Raw genomic sequence first — 21,759 nt, 5'->3', positions numbered from 1 at the left:
CGAGTGACCAATAGAGCACTCAAAGCCCTCAGCAAACTCCTATCTGCTGTTCTAGGTGAAAGATGATGCTAGCCATGGCTGATTCTCACTGACCAACTCAGCCCAGCTGATGGAAGCTCATTGGAGTTAAGCCACAATAAAGACTCATTAGACTTAAAGAAAATATATTCTGCACATAATTCCTATATCAACAGTGAAGACGTAGATGGGAAAAGGAAGAGAGAATGTACTGCTATTAAAACAAAGAGGAACTTGAAATGCCAGCAACTAGGGTGTGGTCTCCACATATCACCACACCACTCGCTGGTGATGCAGATGCATTTCCCTACTATTAGTCCCCCTACCCCACAGCGCATATTTCTTCGCCCCACATAGAGGCTTCCCAGGAGCTTGTTAAATCCCTGTCTTCCAAAGCTTTCTAATAGCCCAGGGCTGTGAACAACCAGAACAGTATCACTTAGCTCTAGAAAAGCATAGCAGGATTGGACTAGATTTCTTTGAAGACAGAAAGGAAGCATCAACAAGAGTCCCTTTCTGAGCCACATGTATGCTCCCAACACTCAGAAAGCTAAGACAGGATGGATGATTGAAAATTAAAGTCCAGCTTTAGCTATAAAGTGAGCTCAAGACAAGTCTGTGCTACCTAATGAGACTTCCTCTCAAAAAGAAAGAAGGAAAGGGAGGGAGGGAGGGTGGGAAGAGGGAGGAAGGAAGGAAGGAAGGAAGGAAGAGAGTTTCTTCTCAGTGTTATAATGCATCAAAACATGATTCCTTTTTAAGGATGAGAATTTCTAAACCAGGCTTGATAGTTCCTGACTGTGGTCCCAGCACTAGAGAGACTATAGCAAGAAGACTGTTACAAGTTTGAAAGCTTGAGCTCCACAGTAAGTTCCAAACCAGAGTTTCAGTAGGACTTTGTTTCAAACAAAATATTTTGTTAAAGAGTATGAGTATCTTCTAAAGTTAATAAATGGCCAGGCATGATACCACCGATATGTCTGTATTCCCAACACTCAGGATGGTGAAGAAGAAGAATGGCAAGTTCCAGTCTATTCTGTCCTCCATAGCAAGAATTTCAAAATAAACAAAGCACTAATGATAACAACAATAGCAATACAGGGTTAATCAGAGATAATCCAGAGCTGGTAGAAGAAAAACCAAGAAGAGCTGAGATGTCATTAGCACTGGGTAGGCCCAGTCCTATGGTGTTCGTCTTGACCTCACAAGATCATTCAGAGTTCTTCTCTCTTTTTAATTCTTTTCATTTATTTGTACACACACACTCAAGAGCATGTTCCCATATGCGCATGCATGTATCACTCTGTACATGTGGAGGTCAGAAGACAACCTTCTGAAGTTGACCCACCATGAAGTCCTGAGCCAGGTCAAACTTAGACCGCCAGGCTTGACAGGAAGCACCCAGTGTCTTTACTTGCTGAGGCATCTCACAGGCCCTGAGGCTCTTGGTTTCACAAGAGCATCACCTGCAGAGTCTTTAGAAGCCCTGGTGTCCATGCTGGGCTTAGAATAGTTCCCTGGGGAGTGGGGGGATGTGATAGTGAAAGCCTGCAATGACATGCCCAGGAGGCTGAGGCAAGAGGTCAACCTAACCAGACCTTGTCTCAAAAAGCAAAAACAAAGGCCAGAAAGAAGTGGTTGATAGTGTGCACCACAGTTTCCTGGCGAGTCAACACAGGAGGTTTAGGATAGCCCAGGAGTTTGGTACCAGCCCAAGCAACAATATCTCTAGCTTGGTTGGTTGATTGGTTGGTTGGTTGGTTGGTTGGTTGGTTGGTTGGTTGGTTGGTTGGTTGGTGGTTGTTTGGTTGGTGGGTTGGTTGGTGGTTTGGTTGGTTGGTTGTTTGGTTGGTTGTTTGGTTGGTTCATTTGTTTGTTCGTTTATTCGTTTGTTCATTTGTTCATTCATTTGTGACATTGGCTCAAGTAGACTATATCTCGAGTAGGCTGTCCTCAAACTTACTATGTTACAGAGGCTGGCCTTGAACTCAGAATCCTCCTGCTTCCTCCTTTTAAATGCTCCTATTACAGAAACAGTTCACGACATCTGATGAGAACTCATTTCTGGGTTTTGTTTTTTTTCTTCCAACATATTACTTTAATTGATTACTTGGGAATCTCACATAATGCACCCTGATCACACTCCTTTCTAGGTCCACTCTCCCATTCTTGTGCCCCCCCTCCCCTCCTCAAAAAAATATACCAAGTCTTCAGTAAAACCCAAATACCACAGCATGAAATCTGGGCATTTCAGTATTAAAGACGCATAAACTCTCCACCTTCTCCCCCTTGCCTCTGAGGCACCTGAAGCAGTCAGGAGAGCTGGCCCGAGTCATGGGAGCAGGTGAGCTGGTGCAGCCCCTGCCCAGCTGCAGCACTTAGGAGAGTGGGTCCCATCCCTGTACTGGGCAGCACAGTAGAGCTGGCTCTGGAGGCCTGGGTGCAGGTGAGCCAGCCAGAGGACATGGGAACAGGAGAGCTGACCCTGCTAATGGCAGCACTGGGTGGCTCAGCCAGAGCAGAGCTGGAGAGCTCTTCCTGGTGGTGCAGAGAAGGGAGGGTGGTGGCGGTGGTGGCATTTGTGGTGGCGGTCCTAATGATGGTCAGAAACTGTCACCACCACTGCCATCCAGGATCACAGCAGTGAAATACAGTGTACAATTGCCAGGTGAGATGCTCACTCTTGACTGTCAATGTGATAGGATTTCAAATCTTGTTGAAAGAAATTTCTGGGCATATCTGTGTGAGATGGGTAGCTCATTCTATGTGTGGGCAGCATTGTCCTGTAGTCTGGGCTCCCAAACTGAATACAAAGGAGAAATAAAATTGACCAACAGCATTCATCACCCTCAGTTTCCTGAAGGCAGGTGCTGTACGAGCCCCTGACTCGGGCTCCTATTGCCAGCTTCATCCTTCCTTCCCTCCCTCCCTCCCTTCCTTCAAGTTTCTCTTGTCAGGGGTATTTTATAATGGCAATGAGACAGAGAAGCCACACTACTCTAGCATTAAGACTCTGCGTCTCCTGAAGATGTAGTCGTGGTTTTCAGAACCATGATGTGGCTTTGCAAACATTCTCAAAAGATCTTGATATCATGTCTGATGCTTGGTCTTGTGATCAAGTAGAGACTGAGATAGGATTCATTTTATCACCTCACTGGTGTCTTAGACTAATTCTTCCATCTAGAACCAAGTGGAAAGGTGATATTCAGAAGAGGTGTGTGTGTGTGTGTGTGTCTGTGTCTGTGTCTGTGTCTGTGTGTCTGTGTATGTGTGTCTCTGTGTCTGTATGTCTGTGTCTGTGTCTGTGTGTCTGTGTGTGTGTGTGTCTGTGTCTGTATATCTGTCTGTGGGTGTTTGTGTGTTTGTGTGTGTGTGTCTGTGTGTGTTTGTATGTTTGTGTATGTGTGTGTCTGTGTGTGTGTGTTTGTGTGTGTGTATGTGTGTGTGTATGTGTGTGTGTGTGTGTTTGATAGAAGAAGATTTAATGGCACAAAGATAAATGATACTTTGGGGATAAAGATTAAGCCAAAGGAAGTGGCATGCAAATGTCCCTAAAATAGTTTCCCAACAAGACAAAAATAAACAATTAAATGTAAATGGGAAAATATCAAAAGGATAACTCCTTGTACTTTAGCTGAAGAGAACTGAACGCTAAGGGTCAGGAGATGTAGAAAAAGAAAGGTATCTAATGTCCATCATGTCTGGATTTAAGAAAAGGAACGAACCATTGGGGAAGGTTGTCTTGCTTTTTATTATATTTTGTGGTTTTTATATTTTTATACATTTGTCTTTCTATGTTGCCCAGGCTAGCCTGGAACTATAGTCCAGACTACAATCAAATTTGCAGAAATCCTCCTGCCTCAGCCTCTCAAGTGCTAGAATTGCGGGTGTGAGCCATCACACAGCGTAACTGTCTCTCAGCACGCATAACCGTGGATGGAAAGTAATATCTGCAATGGGCGCCTTTATTCAAAGATGGCTGCAGGTTACATCAGCGCCTGTGGCACAAAGCAGCTTATGCCTGGATTATTTTCTGCATGCAATCACGCCCATCACAAGAAAGTGTTGGAAAAAACACACTTAGTCTTACTACCGTTACCTCACCCTCTAGCTAACTGATGTCTCTTAACTTTCTGTTACTGACAGAATCTGCTTGGGGACCACATTCGAACTCTCTTCATAAGTAAGCCAGGACACCCAGAGTATCTGCTTGCTTTCCATCCAAGCCCACAGCAAGTCCTGTGAGGAGCAGGTCACAAATTACTTGCAGAGAAGTTTTGGAAAAGCCCACATTCCTCTTGGAAGCCCAGTCTTACCACTAAGCTAGTACATCCCTAGGTCTTGGTTTTATGAGGCAGTGTCTCTCCAAGTAACCAAGGTTGTAATCCTCCTGCCTCAGCCTCCCAAGCATTAAGATTATAGTCATGTACCAGCATACCATATCTAAGAACTTTGTTCTAATCTCAAGTATTATCCCAAGAGAGGAGTTTTATCCAACTCATTCCTATTTCCATGCCCAGAAGGCTCCTGAAATTGTCTTTGTGGATGTTAAAATCCTAATTCAAATATTCTGAGAATTTAGCCCTTGGGAGGCAGAGGCAGAAAGATTGTTAATTTGAGACCAGCCTATACTACATCTTAATCTCTAGGCTAGCCTGAGCTATGTGATGAAGTCACCTCAAGCTCAGTTGGTATTGTTCTTGCCTAACATGCACAAAGCCCTGGTTCAGTCATTAACACCACACAAACTATGTGAGGAACCCATGTCTGGGAGGTAGGGGCAGAAGGGCAGAAGTTCAATATCCATTGACTACATAGGGAGGTTGAGGGCAGCCTGAATAATGTAGTATATAAGGGCCAAGGCCCAGGAGATAAGAGAGAGAGAGAGAGAGAGAGAGAGAGACAGAGACAGAGACAGAGACAGAGACAGAGACAGAGACAGAGACAGAGACAGAGAGACAGAGAGAGACATCTGGGCTACACCATGATCCCTCCTCAGACACTTTCATTGACACTTACATCAGGATTCAATTGACTCTTACCTGTGGGGGCAAACCTGAAGGCAGGGAGACTGTCTGTGGTTCTTGCAGAAGATTGTCCCTCACAGGGGATGTACTGGGGACTTTGAGTTGTCCTGGACCTGAAGGTAATTCCAGGAGATTTCGGATCTACCCCAGCCGAGGAAGCACACTTCTTTCTATTTTTCCTCAGCAGCTGACAGGACTTCTTCCTAAAACCAACATGGAGTACCCTCCCCAAACTGGCCCATAAGCTCTCAGTAAAGGCATCAAGCCCCGCCCCCTCCGCATTCAGCACTCCCTGCCCTCCAGGAGAGATTCCAATACTATCTCTCTACTTCATTCTCTCTATCCCTCTGCTCAGAGATGCATCCCTGCTAGCAATCACCCCTCCTGACTTTATTCAGCTTTTTCCCTTCTGTAGTCCTCTAGACACATACAGACAAATAGACATAAAAACACCTAGACAGAAAGACAGACATACAAAAGTAAAACTAAATGAATAACTAATCCTTTTACCTCAATGTTCCTCTGGCTATGGCCTTCTCTGTCATCGTGGTTGCCTCAGTTCTCCCTCCCTCTCTTGCTTCCATCCAGTTCTGCTCAGCAAAACACTTCTACCAAAGTTACTGTGATTTTTCATTGGCCAAACCTAGTTGTTGGTTTGAGTAGCCATTTTCCTTATGGCTGGAGGACCCTGAACACTTACTGCTCTCAGGACAAGGCCTCAGCGGTACCCAAGATAACAGGCCAGCTAATATCTCCCATACACACACACACCTACTCATGGGAGCCACGTTATCTTCAGAGGTCCTGAGTCATGGTGACCTGAGAATTATTAGCAGATTTGATCTAACTTGTCCTACAGGGTTCCCCATACTCCTAATGGAGAACTCCCAGTGGGGTGCCATATTCCAAGGTTCTAGGAATGGTGTGGTCTCCAGGTTGACCTGGTTCTTCCTTCAGAAAAAAACTAAAACTCCTGAAGGCCCTAATCTCCCCAGTTTTTCAGTTTTGCATATGCCTGGCCTCATTCACAGGGTGCTCATTTATAAAAGACAACATCATTTGCAAGAGGCTATACTATGTCTTAGCCTCTTGGGTTCCACCAACAAGGAGTCCGTTGGTTGACTTGAGAACACTCACCTAGAGTTCACAATCCTACCCAGTCAGTCTGCAGCTGTTCTCTCCACTCCTCCTGGAGCCTCTTCCTCCTCCAGTTTCTCCGAACTTCCCCATCTCCATCACAGTCAGGTAGAGCCTATGGCTTCCCTCTGGATTGCCTTCCATGGCTATAAACCAATCATAGCAGTGTATTGATCATTCTTGACATTCTATTAGGGTCATTTGGGGCTCACTGTCACATTTATTTTCATTTCAAAACAGTGTTTAAAGGCAATCTACAACTACTAGATACCTAAACAAACACCCAGACCCATTGTGTCAATAATCTGGTAAATGTTTTACTCGCTGGTCTCCGGCTGCCATGAGGAGACAGCAGACCATTTGCCAGATGCTCAGATGATGCCTGAAGAGCAATCTACAGGGAAAGTGTTCCAAGATATAGTGACACACTTGCCATTTCGGAGTTGCTAAACTGGAGGAGCCACGGTGTCGTGATAAAAGCATAAAGTAAATGAGGGTTCATCTTGGACAAAGAAGACTGTAATTCTGATCCGGGCCAAGTCCATTTGCCAGCCTTACTTAGTCTCTGGACTTTGTTTCCTTGTACATCATGACCATGCATAGGAGTCTAGCTGGTGCCTGGTGGAATAATAGATGTGAACACCTTTTCTGTGCTTCAAACCTTGAAAACTCTTTGCGAGTCCTGCTGCCATTGCGGACTTGGGCAATAGAATTCGGTGGGGCCGGCACCATTGATGTTGTATGGCTAGAAAGCAAATAAATTGACTCGGGGAGTCCAACTAAGCAACCTACCTCCCACCTACGCTTTCATTGTTTTACATTATTCTTTGGAAGATACTGAGGATGGGAAATGGCTTCCAAAAGTCAAGAGTGAAAATTTAGTCTTAGAGCACTCAGTAGCAAGAATTTCTGGGGTATCTGTATGCACATGTTTCAGGGTCTCGTGTGTGTATGTGTGTGTGTGTGTGTGTGTGTGTGTGTGTGTGTGTGTGTGTGTGTGTGTGTGTGATTTACTTTGCTTTGTTTTTCTTGAGACGAGCTCTCATTTAGCCTAGGCTGCCCTGTGTAGTCAGTACAACCTTGAACTTCTCTCCCACTGGGTAATCAGAGCAGTGCTGCCATGCCTGCTTTATGCAATACTGGAAACAAAACCTAGGGAGCTTTGTTTGTGCTAGGTAGGCACTCGACCAGTCGAGCTGCATTGCCCCCAAATTGGTTGGTTTTTTAACTCGGACAGAGGCACATTCTGTAGCACAGGCTGACCTCCAACCTCAGGCAATCCTTCTGTCTTGGGATGATGGGTATATGCCAACACACCCAGGAACAGTGTATACTCGTTACGCAAGAGCACATTGAAAACATTCCGTCTGCTGCTAATATCAGCCACAACCATATCTAGCACAAGAAAGAAGTTCAGAACCTGCTGACGACACAGTCCACCCAGCCAGCAAACCCCACTCCACTTGCCTGTCCTGGCAGCTTCAGACTCCTTAAGTTGGAGTGGTTTTGGAATGATGACTGTTCCCTACCTGCCCTCCTTCTCTGACATCTGAGGTCACGACAGGAGCCTTCTTCCTACCTGGCCATTGAGTGAGCATCAAGTGAGACCATAGGCTTGAAAGCTTTCGGTAAACAGTACCAAACAGCTGTTTGCAAAGCTGTCCGCATGTGAACAATCCAAACTACTTGTGATAAGTCTATAAGAAAAATGAAGGAGAACCAAGGATAGCCCATCTCTCTACCTCACTAGGCAGAAGCAGAAAGATATCCAGAGTCCTGATACCTTCTAAGAATAGAGGGAGACAGAAGCACTTAAGAGATAGAGTCAAGGGCACCAGAAGTTCAAGGTCACAGCAAGTTCCAGGCCACATGACATACTTCGTATAATAATAGTAATAATAATCATTATCACCATCACCATCATCATCATCACCACCATCATCATCACACCTACCTCATCAAAGCTATGTTAATTTTAATATACTTAAAACATCCATGTGTGGCTCGGTGCATGGCTAACAATGTTAGCTGTGCCTTCAATAGGGAAGCCAGATGGAGAACAGAAATGAGGGAATGTATTGAAGTCAAAGTAAATCACTTCTACTTTGACAAGGCTCGTTCCCCCTGAAGGAACGATGTAAGAGGTATACATCCAGATAAATCTGAAACGCTGAGAGAAAGACGAGTGTGCTGTTCAGGCGGAGGGACCAGAACAGTTGCTTCTCCTTCACCTCCACTCAGATGCTGTTGTCACGGTTTATTTTCTCACTTGGAGAAGAGGAGAAAAGGTCTGGTGGGTAAAATGGCGCATCACGTACTTGCTACCCAGACTAACAAGACACATTAAATCCCCAACATCTACATGGTAGAGAGAACTGACTTCCACAAACTGTCCTCTGAACTGCACTCAAGTGTCATGGCAAATGCACACTCTTGTGCATGCACACTAATTAGTTAATTAATACTTTTTAAAGGCAGCTATAGTGGTACATCCTTCTAGTCCTAGCACTTGGGAGGATGAACCAGAGAATCTCCCTTGTGAATTTAAGGTTAGCCTGGCTAGAGAGAGAGACCTTGTCTTCCACAAAGGAAAGAAAGAAAGATGGCTTTGAAGTCGAGGGTGATGAGAAGCAAACAAAATATGGCAGCTCACACCTGTAACTCTATATACTTCTAGCACCTTTGAGTCAGAGGCAAGCAGAAAGGAATATGAATTTTAGAGAAATAGCTAGTTTGCCTCAGGACAACATGGATTGTTCAGAGACAGCCTGGTCAGGCTTCTACGTACCGGCTAGCATAGTTGAACCCTAGGTGGACTGGTTACAGCACTGCTCCTTAGCAATGGGCTTGCTCCTAAAATGGCTGCCACTTGAGAGTTTTTCTTACGTGTGACGCTTTACCAGGTGACCCTAGAGCAGTGGTTCCTAGAAATATCAGCAGCTGTGAGGCACACACAACTGGGTTCTTCCTTTGCCACCATCCCCATCACTTTAGTGACACACACTCCTCCTGACACTCACCTCAGTTTCATTTACAACCTGGGGGACTCCACAGAAGCTGGCCTTTCACAGTGCAAATTCTGATCCATTGAAAGCCAGGTGTGGTGATTCGGTCCTGCTATTTCAGCACTTGGGAAGCTGAGGCTGGAAGATTTTCACAGGTTAGCTCAAATCCAGCTCGGTCTACAAGGTGAGTTCAAGGGTCAACCAGGTCTACAAAGAGAAGTTGTCTGGAATTAATATAATAATAATAATAATAATAATAATAATAATAATAATAATAATAATAATTGCTGGTTCCAGCCAATGGTCTTGAAAGTGAAATAGTATAATGTAGAATATAGTTTCAGGGCATTTGGCCTTGTATTGTAAACTTACCTTGTGTGCTGGACAAGCCCCAAACTTGCTAATGACATCAAGTAGTCTGGGCTCCTAAGGCAGATAGGCCAATCAATAGGTCAGTAGTACTCCTTACCCCACTGCCTGTTTCCCATTGTTTGCCTGAGAACTAATCCCGGTTCCAAGTGAACTGGGATTTGGCTCAGCTCACTAACTGTGAACACAGTGACCTAGAAAAATGAGCAGCTCATTGCTTCATTTATTGTCCAGCATGACATCAGCCAGAAAGCATTGCAAAAATAATAATATTATGATCATTGAGGGAAGGTCTGTTACATGCCAGATTCTGTGCTTGGTGCCTTGGGCACACTAGCATCCATTCTCACAACAAGGTGTATGTTACCATTCTCTTTAAACAGGAAAAGGAGACCTGAACAGACTCAAGGGGTCAGGGTGGCCCTGGAGTCAGTATTGATCCATCTTTTGGAATCCTTTGCATGACGTGCTTTTTCCACCAGGCAGACACTTTACAACAAAGTAGCCTTGAACTAGCAGTCCATCCCATCTGCTGGGAACCCAGTGGGAGCTGTGTAAGCCAGCCAGACTCTCTCCCTGACTCTGACCCACACTGGGCAAAACCCAGTTGGTTTATATTTCTAAGGAAGCGATCAAACTACCCTTCTCAAAGCCAGTGGGGGAGGGGATGTTCCAGAAGGCCTGAATTAAGCTGAGAGGTCTAATTTGGGGACATTCTTAATACACAAAATTTCTTCCAGAACATTTGGTCCTTTGAGATTTCCCCCAAATTGCCAACGATTAGACAGAAAATTCCATCTCCCTCTCCCTGGTTGCCTCACAGTACCCATCGTTTGCCCACTCCCCCCAATCCACATAGGTTTATTTCCTTAGACAGCTTGAGTACTCCCTCATTTACATACGTGACTGACTTCACTGATTCCCTGGTGAAGCTACATGTGGATTATTACATAGTTAGGAACCTGTTCCTTGTCCCCTGGAATAGACAGGAAAGAGTTCTGTGCACCATCTCTCCTCCTCTTAGAAAATCCTCAGCTTTAAACTTACCATCCAGATTACAACATCTCAACTTCCCCCCAGTTCCAAGGAAATTAGTCAGGGCTTAAATTAAACTTTAACCTTGTTTCAAATTAAAAATGCAATTTAGCACATTAGTTTCATATGTCCCTGCTTCCTATCCTTAAAAAAAAAAAAGCTTCAAACAGCTTCTTGACCTAGGAGCTTCAAATCCTGTTTAACATTCTTCCTTTCTCTTATTTGCTTTTAAATATCTATCTATCTATCTATCTATCTATCTATCTATCTATCTATCTATCTATCTATCTATCTGTCATTTTCTCTGTGTGCACCATGTGTGTGGAAGTCAAAGGACAACTTATGGGAAGTCTGCTGTCTCCTCCCAAGCGGGTACCAGGGATCGAACTCAGGTCTTTAAGCTTGACAGTGAGTGCCTTTACCCATCTCGCCAGCCCTATCTATCCTTTTCTCTAATCTCAATCCTGAACCTCACCCCCAGAGCAGCACCCAGTTATTCCTACATTTGCCCTGCCTCCTCGGGTGCAGAGCAAGTTAGACCCCTCCAAATAAAACGTTACATTGAGTTTTGTTTTGTTTTCTGAGACAGTGTCTTTGGAGCCAGAATAGCCTGAGATTTGCTAAGTAGACAAGGCCTTGAGTTTGCAGAGACCCTCCTGCATTAACCTCTTTAATTCTATCTAGCATTACATGCTTGGATCATCTCACCTACCTTCAAATTTTAATTTTATTTTTTGTTTGTTTGTTTGTTTGTTTAATTGTGCGTTTATTTATTTGTTTGAGACAGGGTCTCATGCAGCCCATTCTGGCCTCAAGCTCATAGTGTAGCTGAGGATGACATTCAACTTCTGATTCTCTTCCCCCGCTGAGTCCTGGGACCAGAAGTATATGCCACCAAGTGCAGCTTATGGGGTGCTGGGTATTGAACCCAGGACTTCATGCCTACGAGGCAGAGATGGTACCTACAGTACCAACTCTGTATTCCTTAGCAGATTTTTTTTCCAATTCTGGAACTAAGGCTCAGGGTTACCACATGCTAGACAAATGCTCTGCCACCAACCAACCCTCCAGCCTCCGTGACCCATTTACCAAAATATGGTACTCGGGTGCACATCTGCACATGTATTTTCGAGTATCCATATCAAAAGCTAGTCCCGGTCTGGTCTCAAACTCAGACTGACTTCTTCCTCAGTGTCCTACTGCCTGGTTTGCACCCCTGAAAAAACTACACCTAGCTGTCTTCCCAGTTGTTGTTTTTTTCTATGATTTTTAATTATGTGTATGTTTTTAGTTATGTGTATATGGGGGTGGGGGATGTGCACGTGAGTGCAGTGTCTGTGTGAGCCAAACGCTGGTCCTCTGCAGGAGGAATCTGTGCTCAGAATCACTGAGCTTTCGTTCTAGCTCCCAACCAAGCAGAGTTGAAGCTGTCTGTAGGTAGTAACAAACTGATCCTAAATTTTCTATGAAAACATGCAGGACCAAAAGAACCAAGCTGGAGTTCCTACAACAACCGCATCCCAGAGAGGCAGAACAGTACAACAGTGTGGATTCAACACGACCGACAGCAGACTGGAAGGGAGCCCACAGATTCACAAGCACACCCCACTGATTTAAGATATACGTGACGCTTCTGCCCAGAATGAACGGTGGCTGCTTCCACTAAGTGAGGCCAGATCAACTGGATAAACGCACTTTAAAAAAAATTAAGAAAAACACATTAAAATTAACTCCAGGTGAATTGAAGCAAAACAATAAGATGTTTTTACAATATACATGAACATATATACATGTGCACATGAGGTATTGTGTGCACATCCATGGTACACACATAGTAGAATAAGTTGTAGCATGGGCAAAGTTTCTCAATGAGGACAAGAATGACCAGTCACTAAGTGCATCGAACTGCATAACCAAAAAATGATGGGCCAGCCAGATGGCTCTGCGGGTAAAGGCATTTGCCATCAAGACTGATGACCTGAGTTCTACCCCTAGAAGTCTCAAGATGTAAACAGAGAAATGACTCTGAAAGATGTCCCTCTTGCATGCTATGGCATGAGTGCACACACGTGCTTGAACACACATACATTACATAAATGTAGTTTAAAAGTAAAAACTGCTTATCCTCAGCCTGGAGGCGCAAGCCTACAATCTCTGTATTTGGGAGGTAGAGGCAGGAAAACTAGGAGTGCGAGGTCAGCCATGGCTGTATGAGACCCTGTCTCAAAACAAAACGTAACAAAACAGGACTCCTCATCAAAAACTCCATTGTGTATTTAGAAGCACAGGAGTCAAGGAGGCCTACATGCCGCCATGTCTCTCGTGATCTCTGAGAAGTCCCAGCACATCTTGCAGGTACTCAACACCAACATCGATGAGCAGCAGGAAACAGCCTTCGCCATCACTGCCACTAAGGGGGCGGAGCAGAGATATGCCCATGTGGTGTTGAGGAAAGCAGGCATTGACCTCACCAAGATGGCTGGGGAGCTCACGGAGGACAAGGTGGAGCGTGTAATCACTATCATGCAGAACCCACGACAGTACGAGATCCCACAGAAGGGTGTGAGGGATGGGAGGTGCAGCCAGGTTCCGGCCAACGGTCTAGACAACAAGCTGCGTGAGGAGCTAGAGCGGCTGAAGAAAATCCGAGCCCATAGGGGGCTGCGCCACTTTTGGGGCCTTCATGTCCACTGTCAGCTCACCATGAGCCATGGCTGCAGGGGCTATACTGTGGGTGCGTCCAAAAAGAAACGAGTCTCTGGGCCTTTGTTGTTAACAAATAGTTTATATACCTATGGAAAAGAAGCAAAACAGGAAACAGAGTAAGAAAATACATTTTGAAAAGTCTATCTGGCAAAGAATCAGCAAATAATATAAGATATAATATAACATAACGTAATATAATACAATATAACATAATATAATGAGAAAAGACCACCTGCAAGTGCAGTCAAATGCAGTCATCTCTATAAAGATAACAGGATGGTAGGAAAACAATGGAAGGAAAGAGTCTGACTCTTTCTCTCACACACACATACACACACACACACACACACACACACACACACACTTGGCCCACCATATCAGCAGATTGCTAATACATGAATCAAAAACAGGCCAACAATTTGTTCCCTAAACAACAGCTCACGTAGCTCTGGGTGGCCTTAAACTCCTGATCCAGCATTTAAAAGGTGTGTGTGTGTGTGTGTGTGTGTGTGTGTGTGAGAGAGAGAGAGAGAGAGAGAGAGAGAGAGAGAGAGAGAGAGAGAGACTGAGACTCTTGTGGACCTGTGTGGGAGCAAATCTGAAACAGGATGTGTGTGGTGGTTGAGGTGTCTGTCACCTTTACGTGGTTAACAGAGATGGAACTCAAGCCGCCAGACAAACCATGTCACAGGACGTTTTTAAGGATGTCTCTGAGCTAATTAAATACAGACAGTTTCTCATGGCTACATCCTAAGCTGTCCAGTGTGATAACTACTATCTAACATTTACAATGCACAGAGTCTCACAGGTAAACTGAGGGGGGGGGAGACAGAAAGCACAAAGGAAGGTATACTAGAAAAGTGCAAAATATGCAAGGAGTGGAGCATCCACGGATTTCTGACACTACAGGGCCTTGAGCCCAATCCTCTACAGATCGTTAGGCACAAATGTATACTCCAAAGGCTGATGCACATCTGGAAGGGGCACAAGAAAAATTCAAATTAAGCCCACCCTCAGACCTGTGCACTGGAGGGCTGAAATAGAAAAGTCTGGAAACCTCAGTCCTAATGAGATTACAGAGTGAGTCAAGCCCTCCTTTCTGCTGGGAGAGTGATTGTCCCCCACTGGAATTGCTGTTGTTGTTGTTGCTGCTGTTGTTGTTGATGATGATGATGATGATGTTTGGTAAGGTTTGGGGTTTGTTTGTTTTGTTTTGTTGTTTTGAGACTCTCTCTCTCTCTCTCTCTCTCTCTCTCTCTCTCTCTCTCTCTCTCCACAGCCCTGACTGCCCTAAAACTCTCTTCACAGACTAGCCTAGTCTCGAACTCACAGACATCTTCTTGCCTCTACCCCAAAGCTGCAACTAAAAGCAGGTCTTTTGTGTTTTGTTTGCGTTGTTTTGTTTTGTTCTGTTTTTGAGACAGGGTCTGGTGTAATCCAGGTCAGCATTCACCATGTAGTCACGAATGACCTTGATCTTCTCACTGTCCTGCCTCCACCTCCCAAGAAAGTGTTGGGATTCCAGGCATACACAATAAACCCTATCTACGTGGTGCTGGGAAGTGAACCCTGGACTTCGAGCATGCTACAGGCGAACTGTATTCACAGCCTGTGCTTTTCCTTTTAATGATGCGATTACTGAAGTCCAGAATGTAATCTGCTTACACCCTTGTCTGTGCCAGGTCGGAGGAGGTGTGAGGTGGTGGCCAGGAAGCTTCCATGGCTGTCACCACCCCGCTTGTGTGCTTGGAGCTGAAGACGGTATCTGCGTTCTCCGTCCACATCAGAAAAAGTCTCTTTATTTCTTTGTCTTCTGTCTGTTCCTTTACCCAGACATGAAACCCTCCCACTTCTCTGCTTGGCATTTTGCTAAAGTCTGAATACACCCCTGGGAATGAGGCTTAGTCCTGCCCAGGCTGGAGAAACAAACAGACGCACGCAGCAAACAACATGTGTTTCCAATCTCATCCGAAGACCCAGCGCTTTCTGCCTATTCTGAAATGTGTCCCCAGAGTGCACTCCTAGCAGTCAAGGTTAAGGTCATTTTAATTTCTCTATAGGTTCAAATTGCAAAATTGCCCTCTGAAAGGATTGGACAAGAATACACTAGAGGCATATATTTGCCTCTTTTGCTCCTCTTCCTCCTCCTCTTCTTTTGTCACCATTTCTGGTGAACTAGACTCTATGCCTTTCCAGATCTCTTCACAACTGTTAAAACTACACTAAACAGGATCTCACTATGTAGCCCTGGTTGGCCTTGAAGTAGCAATGGTCCCCTTGCCGCTTTCTCTCAAGTGCCAGGATTACAAGACTGTACCACCATTCCCAGCTGTTTGGGGGCGGGAGGGGGTTGTTTGTTTGTTTTTGATTTGGTTTTGGCTTCATTTGTTTTGTTTTGTTTTGTTTTAACTTCCCCAGGTAAGAGTCTTGCTCTGTAGCTCATCTCTGGCCTGGACCTCACTGTACAGCCCATGCTGGCCTCATGCTCATAGAGGACCTGTCTCTGCCTCAGTGCTGGGACTACAGATGTGAGCTTTTCTTCTACCTCTCGCTGCCCCTATTGCTGTGATAAACACACGTTAGACAAAAACATCTTGAGGGAAGATATGCTTTATTTCAGTTTACAACTCCAGGTCATCACTGAGGGACACATCTGACATTCTACACAGCATTACCTCTGACTAAAGAAAAAACTCACTCCACAGGCAAGACTTACAGCAGAAACCATAGAGGCTTTTGCTGGCTAGCTGGCCTTTTCACCTGCTCACACTCAGCTGGCATTGCCTAGGGATGGTGCTGCCCACAGTGCCCTGAATCTTCATAAAGCAACTGACAATAGACAGTCCCCCAGAGACATGCCTACAGGCTCATCTTGTGGTAATCCTCAGAGCTCTCCTCTCAGATGACTAGGCTGCCAACAGACAGAGCCAATCAGGGCAATCACCATGTCTGGCATAAAGATGATTCCTTACAAATGCTATTGGCTGGCTTCCTTATTTCCTTCCTCCCTCCCTTCCTTATCTTCCTTTCTTCCTTGTCCTCCTTCCTCCTTCCACCCTATAATTGGCAGTTCACATATTCTTACACTCTGATATTAATTTTTTGACATTTTGAAACAAAGAAGTTTTCATCCATTATACTGCAAGTATTTCCTCATGTTTTCATTCTTCCCTTTGGTTTGTGGTAGATTTTTTTTTCCTTTGATATATCAACTTTAAATGTTTCATAGTAAACATTAAAGCTTCTCTATTTTCACAAAATATTCAAGAAAGACCTTTCCATCTCCAGACTATAAAGTTTATTTCTGGCAGATGCTGTTTTCCTGAATGGAATATAGGCCATCTTGAAATACACAGCAAGACAGTGTCAAAAATGCAAAGGAGGAAAGAAAAGGAAGGTAGATTTATAAGAAACAAGAAAGGAGAGGAAGGGAAGAGACTGAGTAGGAAAGCCAAAGAGAAAGGTGTGATGTTTGAATAGATCTGGTCTCCCATAGACTCACGTGTTTTAGTGCTTGGCCCATAGAGAGTAACCTTGTTGCAGGAAGTGTGTCACTGTGGAGGTAGGCTTTGACGTCTCCTATGCTCAAGCTACACCCAGTGAGCTACACAGCCTCCCCCCTGTTTCGTCTGCAGATTGAGGTGTAGAACTCCTTGTAGCTTCCCCCACACCCTGTCTGCCTGCACACTGCTATCCTTCCCACCACAATGATAAAGGAGTAAACCTCTGAAACTGTACGCCAACCCCAATTAAACGTTTTCTTTTATAAAATCGTCCTGGTCGTTGTCTCTTCTCAGCAATAGAAATGCTAACTAAGACAGAAGGGTAGTCATGTTATATAAAGAATCAAATACTTAAACACATGAGAGAGCTTAGAGCAAGGAAAAGTCCTATGCAGCTGTTAGTTCCAGGAGAGACAGCACTGTGTAATGAATGCTGGCAACATCTACTCTAGCAGTTCTCCACCTTTCTAATACTGGACCCTTTAATACGAACTGTACTTAGGGTGTGGCGACCCCAATCATAAATTTATTTTGTTAGTTCCTATCAGTAATTTTGGTGCTGTTATGAATCATAATGTAAATAGCTGATATCAGAATATCTGATATGTGACTCCTGTGAAAGGGGCATTTGACCACCAAAGGAGTTGAGTCCCACAGGGTGAGAACCACTGTTCTCCTTCTGCACTTGGGTGGTGTGGGGAGAGTGCTACCAGAGACTCTCCCTAGCAATCAGCATAGGGGACTACCCTTCTAGTACCCAGAAGGGAGATGAAGGCTACAGGGTGGGAGTTTCAGGTATTGCAAAATGCGAATGATGGAATTACAACCAGAAAAAGAAGAGGAGAGATTCCAGGCATCCAGTCCTTCCCTCTGCTTCCCTGCAGTCAACTCCCCATCACCAGCCTGGCCTTCACCCTCTCTGTTAACCTTGAAGAGCACCCTCGGGTTACTGACTTTAAATTTTGACTTCAATTCTTCCCTTTCCTTCTTTCCCTTTTCCCTCCCCCTCTGGCATGAATGAGCTCAGGTTCTGAGCTCAACATGTAGACTTAAGCTTCTGATCCTCCTGTCTCCACCTCCTGAGTTCCGGGGTTACAGGTATGCACCATGTCATCCGGCATATGCTGTGCTTAGGTTCAAACTCAAGGCTTCAGGAATGCTGGCAAGTGCTCCACCCCCAGTCCCACGTGTTCTCCTTTACTTATGCGGCCTCTCAGCTCTCATCCCCAGACCCCTTACCACACTACGGGCTGACATCAATCTACCACACAGGCCTGAGCACGTCTCACCCCAAACAGAACCAGACTTTTCCGTGTATATCCCAGAACATATCACTCTCTATCACTGGACTGGGAACTAAGGATTCATCTTCTCCCAAAGGCAGGCATATTCTTGCTAGTATGTATCTATCTCTAGCTAGAAGACCTGCCCTGCACATGTTCCGGGTTCAAATACTACCTTTCTTATGCCTTCTCAAGCTCCACCTTCTCATACGTCATATCTCACCAAATGCTGAAAGCCAAAAGGCTTTTACTTTATGTGATGTTTTGAATGAGAATGGTACCCATAGGTCATACATTTGAACACTTGGTCCCCGTTCAATGGAAGTGTATGGGAAGGTGAAGTGGAAAGTTCTGGTTTCTTGGGAGGCTCAGCTGTGTCGTGTGATGTTTTCCTGGAAGCTGTCTTAGGAGAGGATGTTTTGCTGAAGCAGACACATGAGAGGATGGGTGATGTTTGGAAAGAGCATAAGTAGAAGCCAAGAGCCAGTGAGTGAGGCTCTTGCATTGGTTTGCCTTGCAACACTTTGCTGGTCTTGACTGATCTTCGCTTGTTGTGACTTCTTAGAGAGAAAAGAGCCAAAGAACTCCAGCTGCTTCTTACCACTTCCTCCGACTCATGCCAAATGTGGTGAAGCCTCATGGTCACTTCTGGATCAAGCCACTGCTACTGATTCATGCTTGGTGTTTTGGCCGAGACTGCTAATATCCTCACAACAAAGATTGGAATCGCCCCAAAGAACTACTTCTAAACAGGTCCACATCCCCCTTGTCCTATTAACTATTTTCTCCCCTACCTTTGGTCAGTGTGCTGGAAGGGAGGTTGAAGCATTTAAGAACCCTTATTAAAGTAGGTTTTGAAAACTCTAAGCCTACAAGAAGGATTAGGAGATGTGGACTTGTTGAAGGAGATGTGTTACTGAGGACAGGCTTTAAGATTACAAAAGACCCCTGACCCTAGAGGCATTCCAGGTGTGACCGCTGTGTCACATGTGCATTAGTAGGCTGCAGAGAGGAGAGAGGCTATGTCTATGCTCAGTGTTCTGACTTAAGAACATCTGAATGATTAGCAGAATCATTCCCTAAAAAAGTCTAGCCTGAAACAACCAACTGTCTAATGCCAGGGGACACACACAGGGAGCTAGCCTGAGATGACCAGCAGTATGGGTGCAAGCAGGCCCCAGTGGTTCCCAGAACTGGGAGCAAGCCAGACACTAGAACCCCATCTGGGACTGAGCTTGAGGCAGATGGCCGTCACATGGGGCCACATGGATAGGCAGGGTAAGGAGCAAGCCCTAGATGACCACCAGACCAGTGCCATAGGGCCTGGACAGGGAAGTAGCCTGAGACAACCTCCAGTAAGATGCTATGCAGACCTGGAGGTATAGACCATGCCTGAGATAACCCCTGCCCAGTGCCATAATGCATGAGTGAGTGGGACATAGCACTCCTAAAATGAACACAGACACTCAGAGACTGCAGGAGTCTCTACAAGGAGCAAGTAAGTGGTAGAGAAATGGAAAACAAAGAAAAACAGAAGGGTGTGGGCACAGTGAAAAGAGGCAGACCGGGAGACTTGAGGGTGGTAAGGAAGAGCCCGATGTGAGCAGCTCGTGATGCTACCTAGGACTACAGTAGAGTCCTGGCCTGTGCTGCCACTGGAGACTATGTATGGGTCCATGGACCTGCAGCAGCCAGGGTCTGTTACCACCAAAGGTAACATGCAGATGTCCCTAATCTGGGCTGCCATCATGGACATGTTGATATTTGAGAGCTGTAGGCATAAATTTTTTGCTACCTACTTTTAATAAGGGTTCAATCTCTCCTCTAGCCCACCACCCAGCAGAGGCAGTGGATGAGAAAAGTTATTAGGATGGGGGGAACCGGACCTGTTCAGCAATAGTTCTTTCATGGCAAGCTCCATCCTCTCTCTCAGCAGTTCAGTCCCATAGCAAACGCCAAATACAATTCAGCAGCTGCAGACCAGTCCTCTCAGCAGGCGGACACCAGGCAGTTCAATCCTGAACTGCCAGGCTCACCAAGTGGCCTGAAATGAGGCTGCAGAGTGGCAAGCTGCCCCAGGAACCTCACAAGCATTCTTGGGCAAGTTTCTCTCAATGGCAGCATTACCACAAGTTGAACTCACTTCAACAACACTGTGTAAGGCAAACCAGTACGAGTGTCTTTAACGAAGAATAGCGAGGTGGAGCAAACTAAACCCATGCTCAGTGCTCGTCCCCCACGGTCTGTGGGGTCATATTTATACTCCATCACGGATCCTTTCATGTGTTTGCTACATCAAAACGTCCTTTCACCTGTGTATGCTTCAGGAAAAAACATTCTTTCACGTGTCTGCTTTAGCCAGACATTCTTCCACCTGTGTGTCCCGGCGAACCATTATTTGACATAACTAACTTTCCAAAGAAACTATGAGTTTGCCCTTCAAGTGCTATGCAGAACTGGCCCCATCCCTCGCCTGATCATGAACGAGCTGGCCCTGGGAGCATGAATGCAGGAGATATGACTCCATCCCTAGTCAGGTGAAGTGCTCAGGAGTTGTTGGTGAGCCAGCCCGAAAGCATACAAGCCTGGAAGAGCGGGCCCTACCACTGTCTCCTGTGTGGTGGTGAGGATGAGAGAGAGAGAGAGAGCATCCTCTTCCCTCACCAAGCAGGTAGGAGTCCTGGCCCTGGAGTCATGAGAACGGGAGAGCTGTCCCTGTCTCTCAGCTGCTGCAGCACTTGAGAAAGCCAGGCCTACACCTTGCCTGGGTAGCACAGTAGAACTGACAGTGGGTGGGGTCACAGACAAGCCAGCCTTGAAGTCATGAGAGCAATAGAACTGGTCATGTCCCTCACTGACTGCAATACTTGGGAGAGTGGGCCCTACACCAGTGAGCCTGGGCAGCACAGTAGAACTGTGCTGGTTTCTGGGTTACAGGTGAACCATCACCGAGGGCATAAAAGCAGAGGAACCATCAGACGGTCCAGCTCGGATATCTTTCAGACCCAGATCCACGGTTTTGAATTAGCCCACCCCAACATCTATTCCATCTATGTGCTGCAGGAGTGCATGAAAGGGCTGGTCCTACAGATCCAAAACTACAGGACTTCCACGACACAGGGCAACAACAGGATACCTGAGAGGAGTCCCACTGAAGTTGCAGTATCAATAGAGAGGCAGAAACTGGAGGCCTTGTACCAGACCAATGAGTCACTATAATGAACATTTGCAAGCAGAATGTGTGGACAGAAGAATCACTGTGGAATACACTGTGACACACTACTACACTTGATCTTAGCCAAAAGGCCGAGAAGCGATACTGTGACACACTACGACGAGATTTTTTCTCTCTGTTGTGTGGGAGGATGCAAGGGTGGAGGATGGGCATAAGAGAGGTGGGAGAGATGCGTGGGAGTGGGGTTGATGATGTGAAATTCAAAAAGAACCAATAAAAATATTCTCTTTATTAATGATTACAGAAGCCCGCACCATTCTCAGTTCTGTCTTGTGCTTGTGGATCAAGATGAGAGCTCTCAGCCACTGCTCGAGCCAGAAACATGTCTGCCTTCCTGATGTCATGCTCCTTGATAATGATCATGGGCTCTAACCTTCTGAAGCCATAAACCCCAAATTAAACACTTCGTACACTGCCTTAGTCATGGCATTTTATCACATT

At 45.5% G+C, this 21,759-nt stretch overlaps 1 protein-coding gene, 1 non-coding gene and 1 pseudogene across 2 annotated transcripts in view; 2 read left to right on the top strand and 1 right to left on the bottom strand.

The window, feature by feature from the left end:
- Nucleotides 1-12,889: 12,889 nt before the first annotated feature.
- LOC120103069 (40S ribosomal protein S18-like) overlaps nucleotides 12,890-21,759 on the top strand; it is a 462,039-nt gene continuing 453,169 nt past the window's right edge. Inside the window, exon 1 of the mRNA XM_063261286.1 lies at nucleotides 12,890-13,413. Coding sequence (XP_063117356.1) covers nucleotides 12,905-13,413 — 509 coding nt within the window. The 5' untranslated portion in view covers nucleotides 12,890-12,904. The remainder of the gene's footprint in view (nucleotides 13,414-21,759) is intronic.
- LOC120103301 (small nucleolar RNA SNORA17) lies at nucleotides 19,031-19,162 on the top strand. Its single transcript, XR_005505376.1, has one exon. It is a non-coding gene; the product is annotated as a small nucleolar RNA SNORA17 (small nucleolar RNA).
- Nucleotides 21,288-21,401, bottom strand: LOC120103361 (U2 spliceosomal RNA; annotated as a pseudogene).

Source organism: Rattus norvegicus, chromosome 5 (assembly GCF_036323735.1).
Source record: "Rattus norvegicus strain BN/NHsdMcwi chromosome 5, GRCr8, whole genome shotgun sequence".
NCBI lineage: Eukaryota > Metazoa > Chordata > Mammalia > Rodentia > Muridae > Rattus > Rattus norvegicus.
This window is presented reverse-complemented; position numbering and strand designations above follow the sequence as displayed.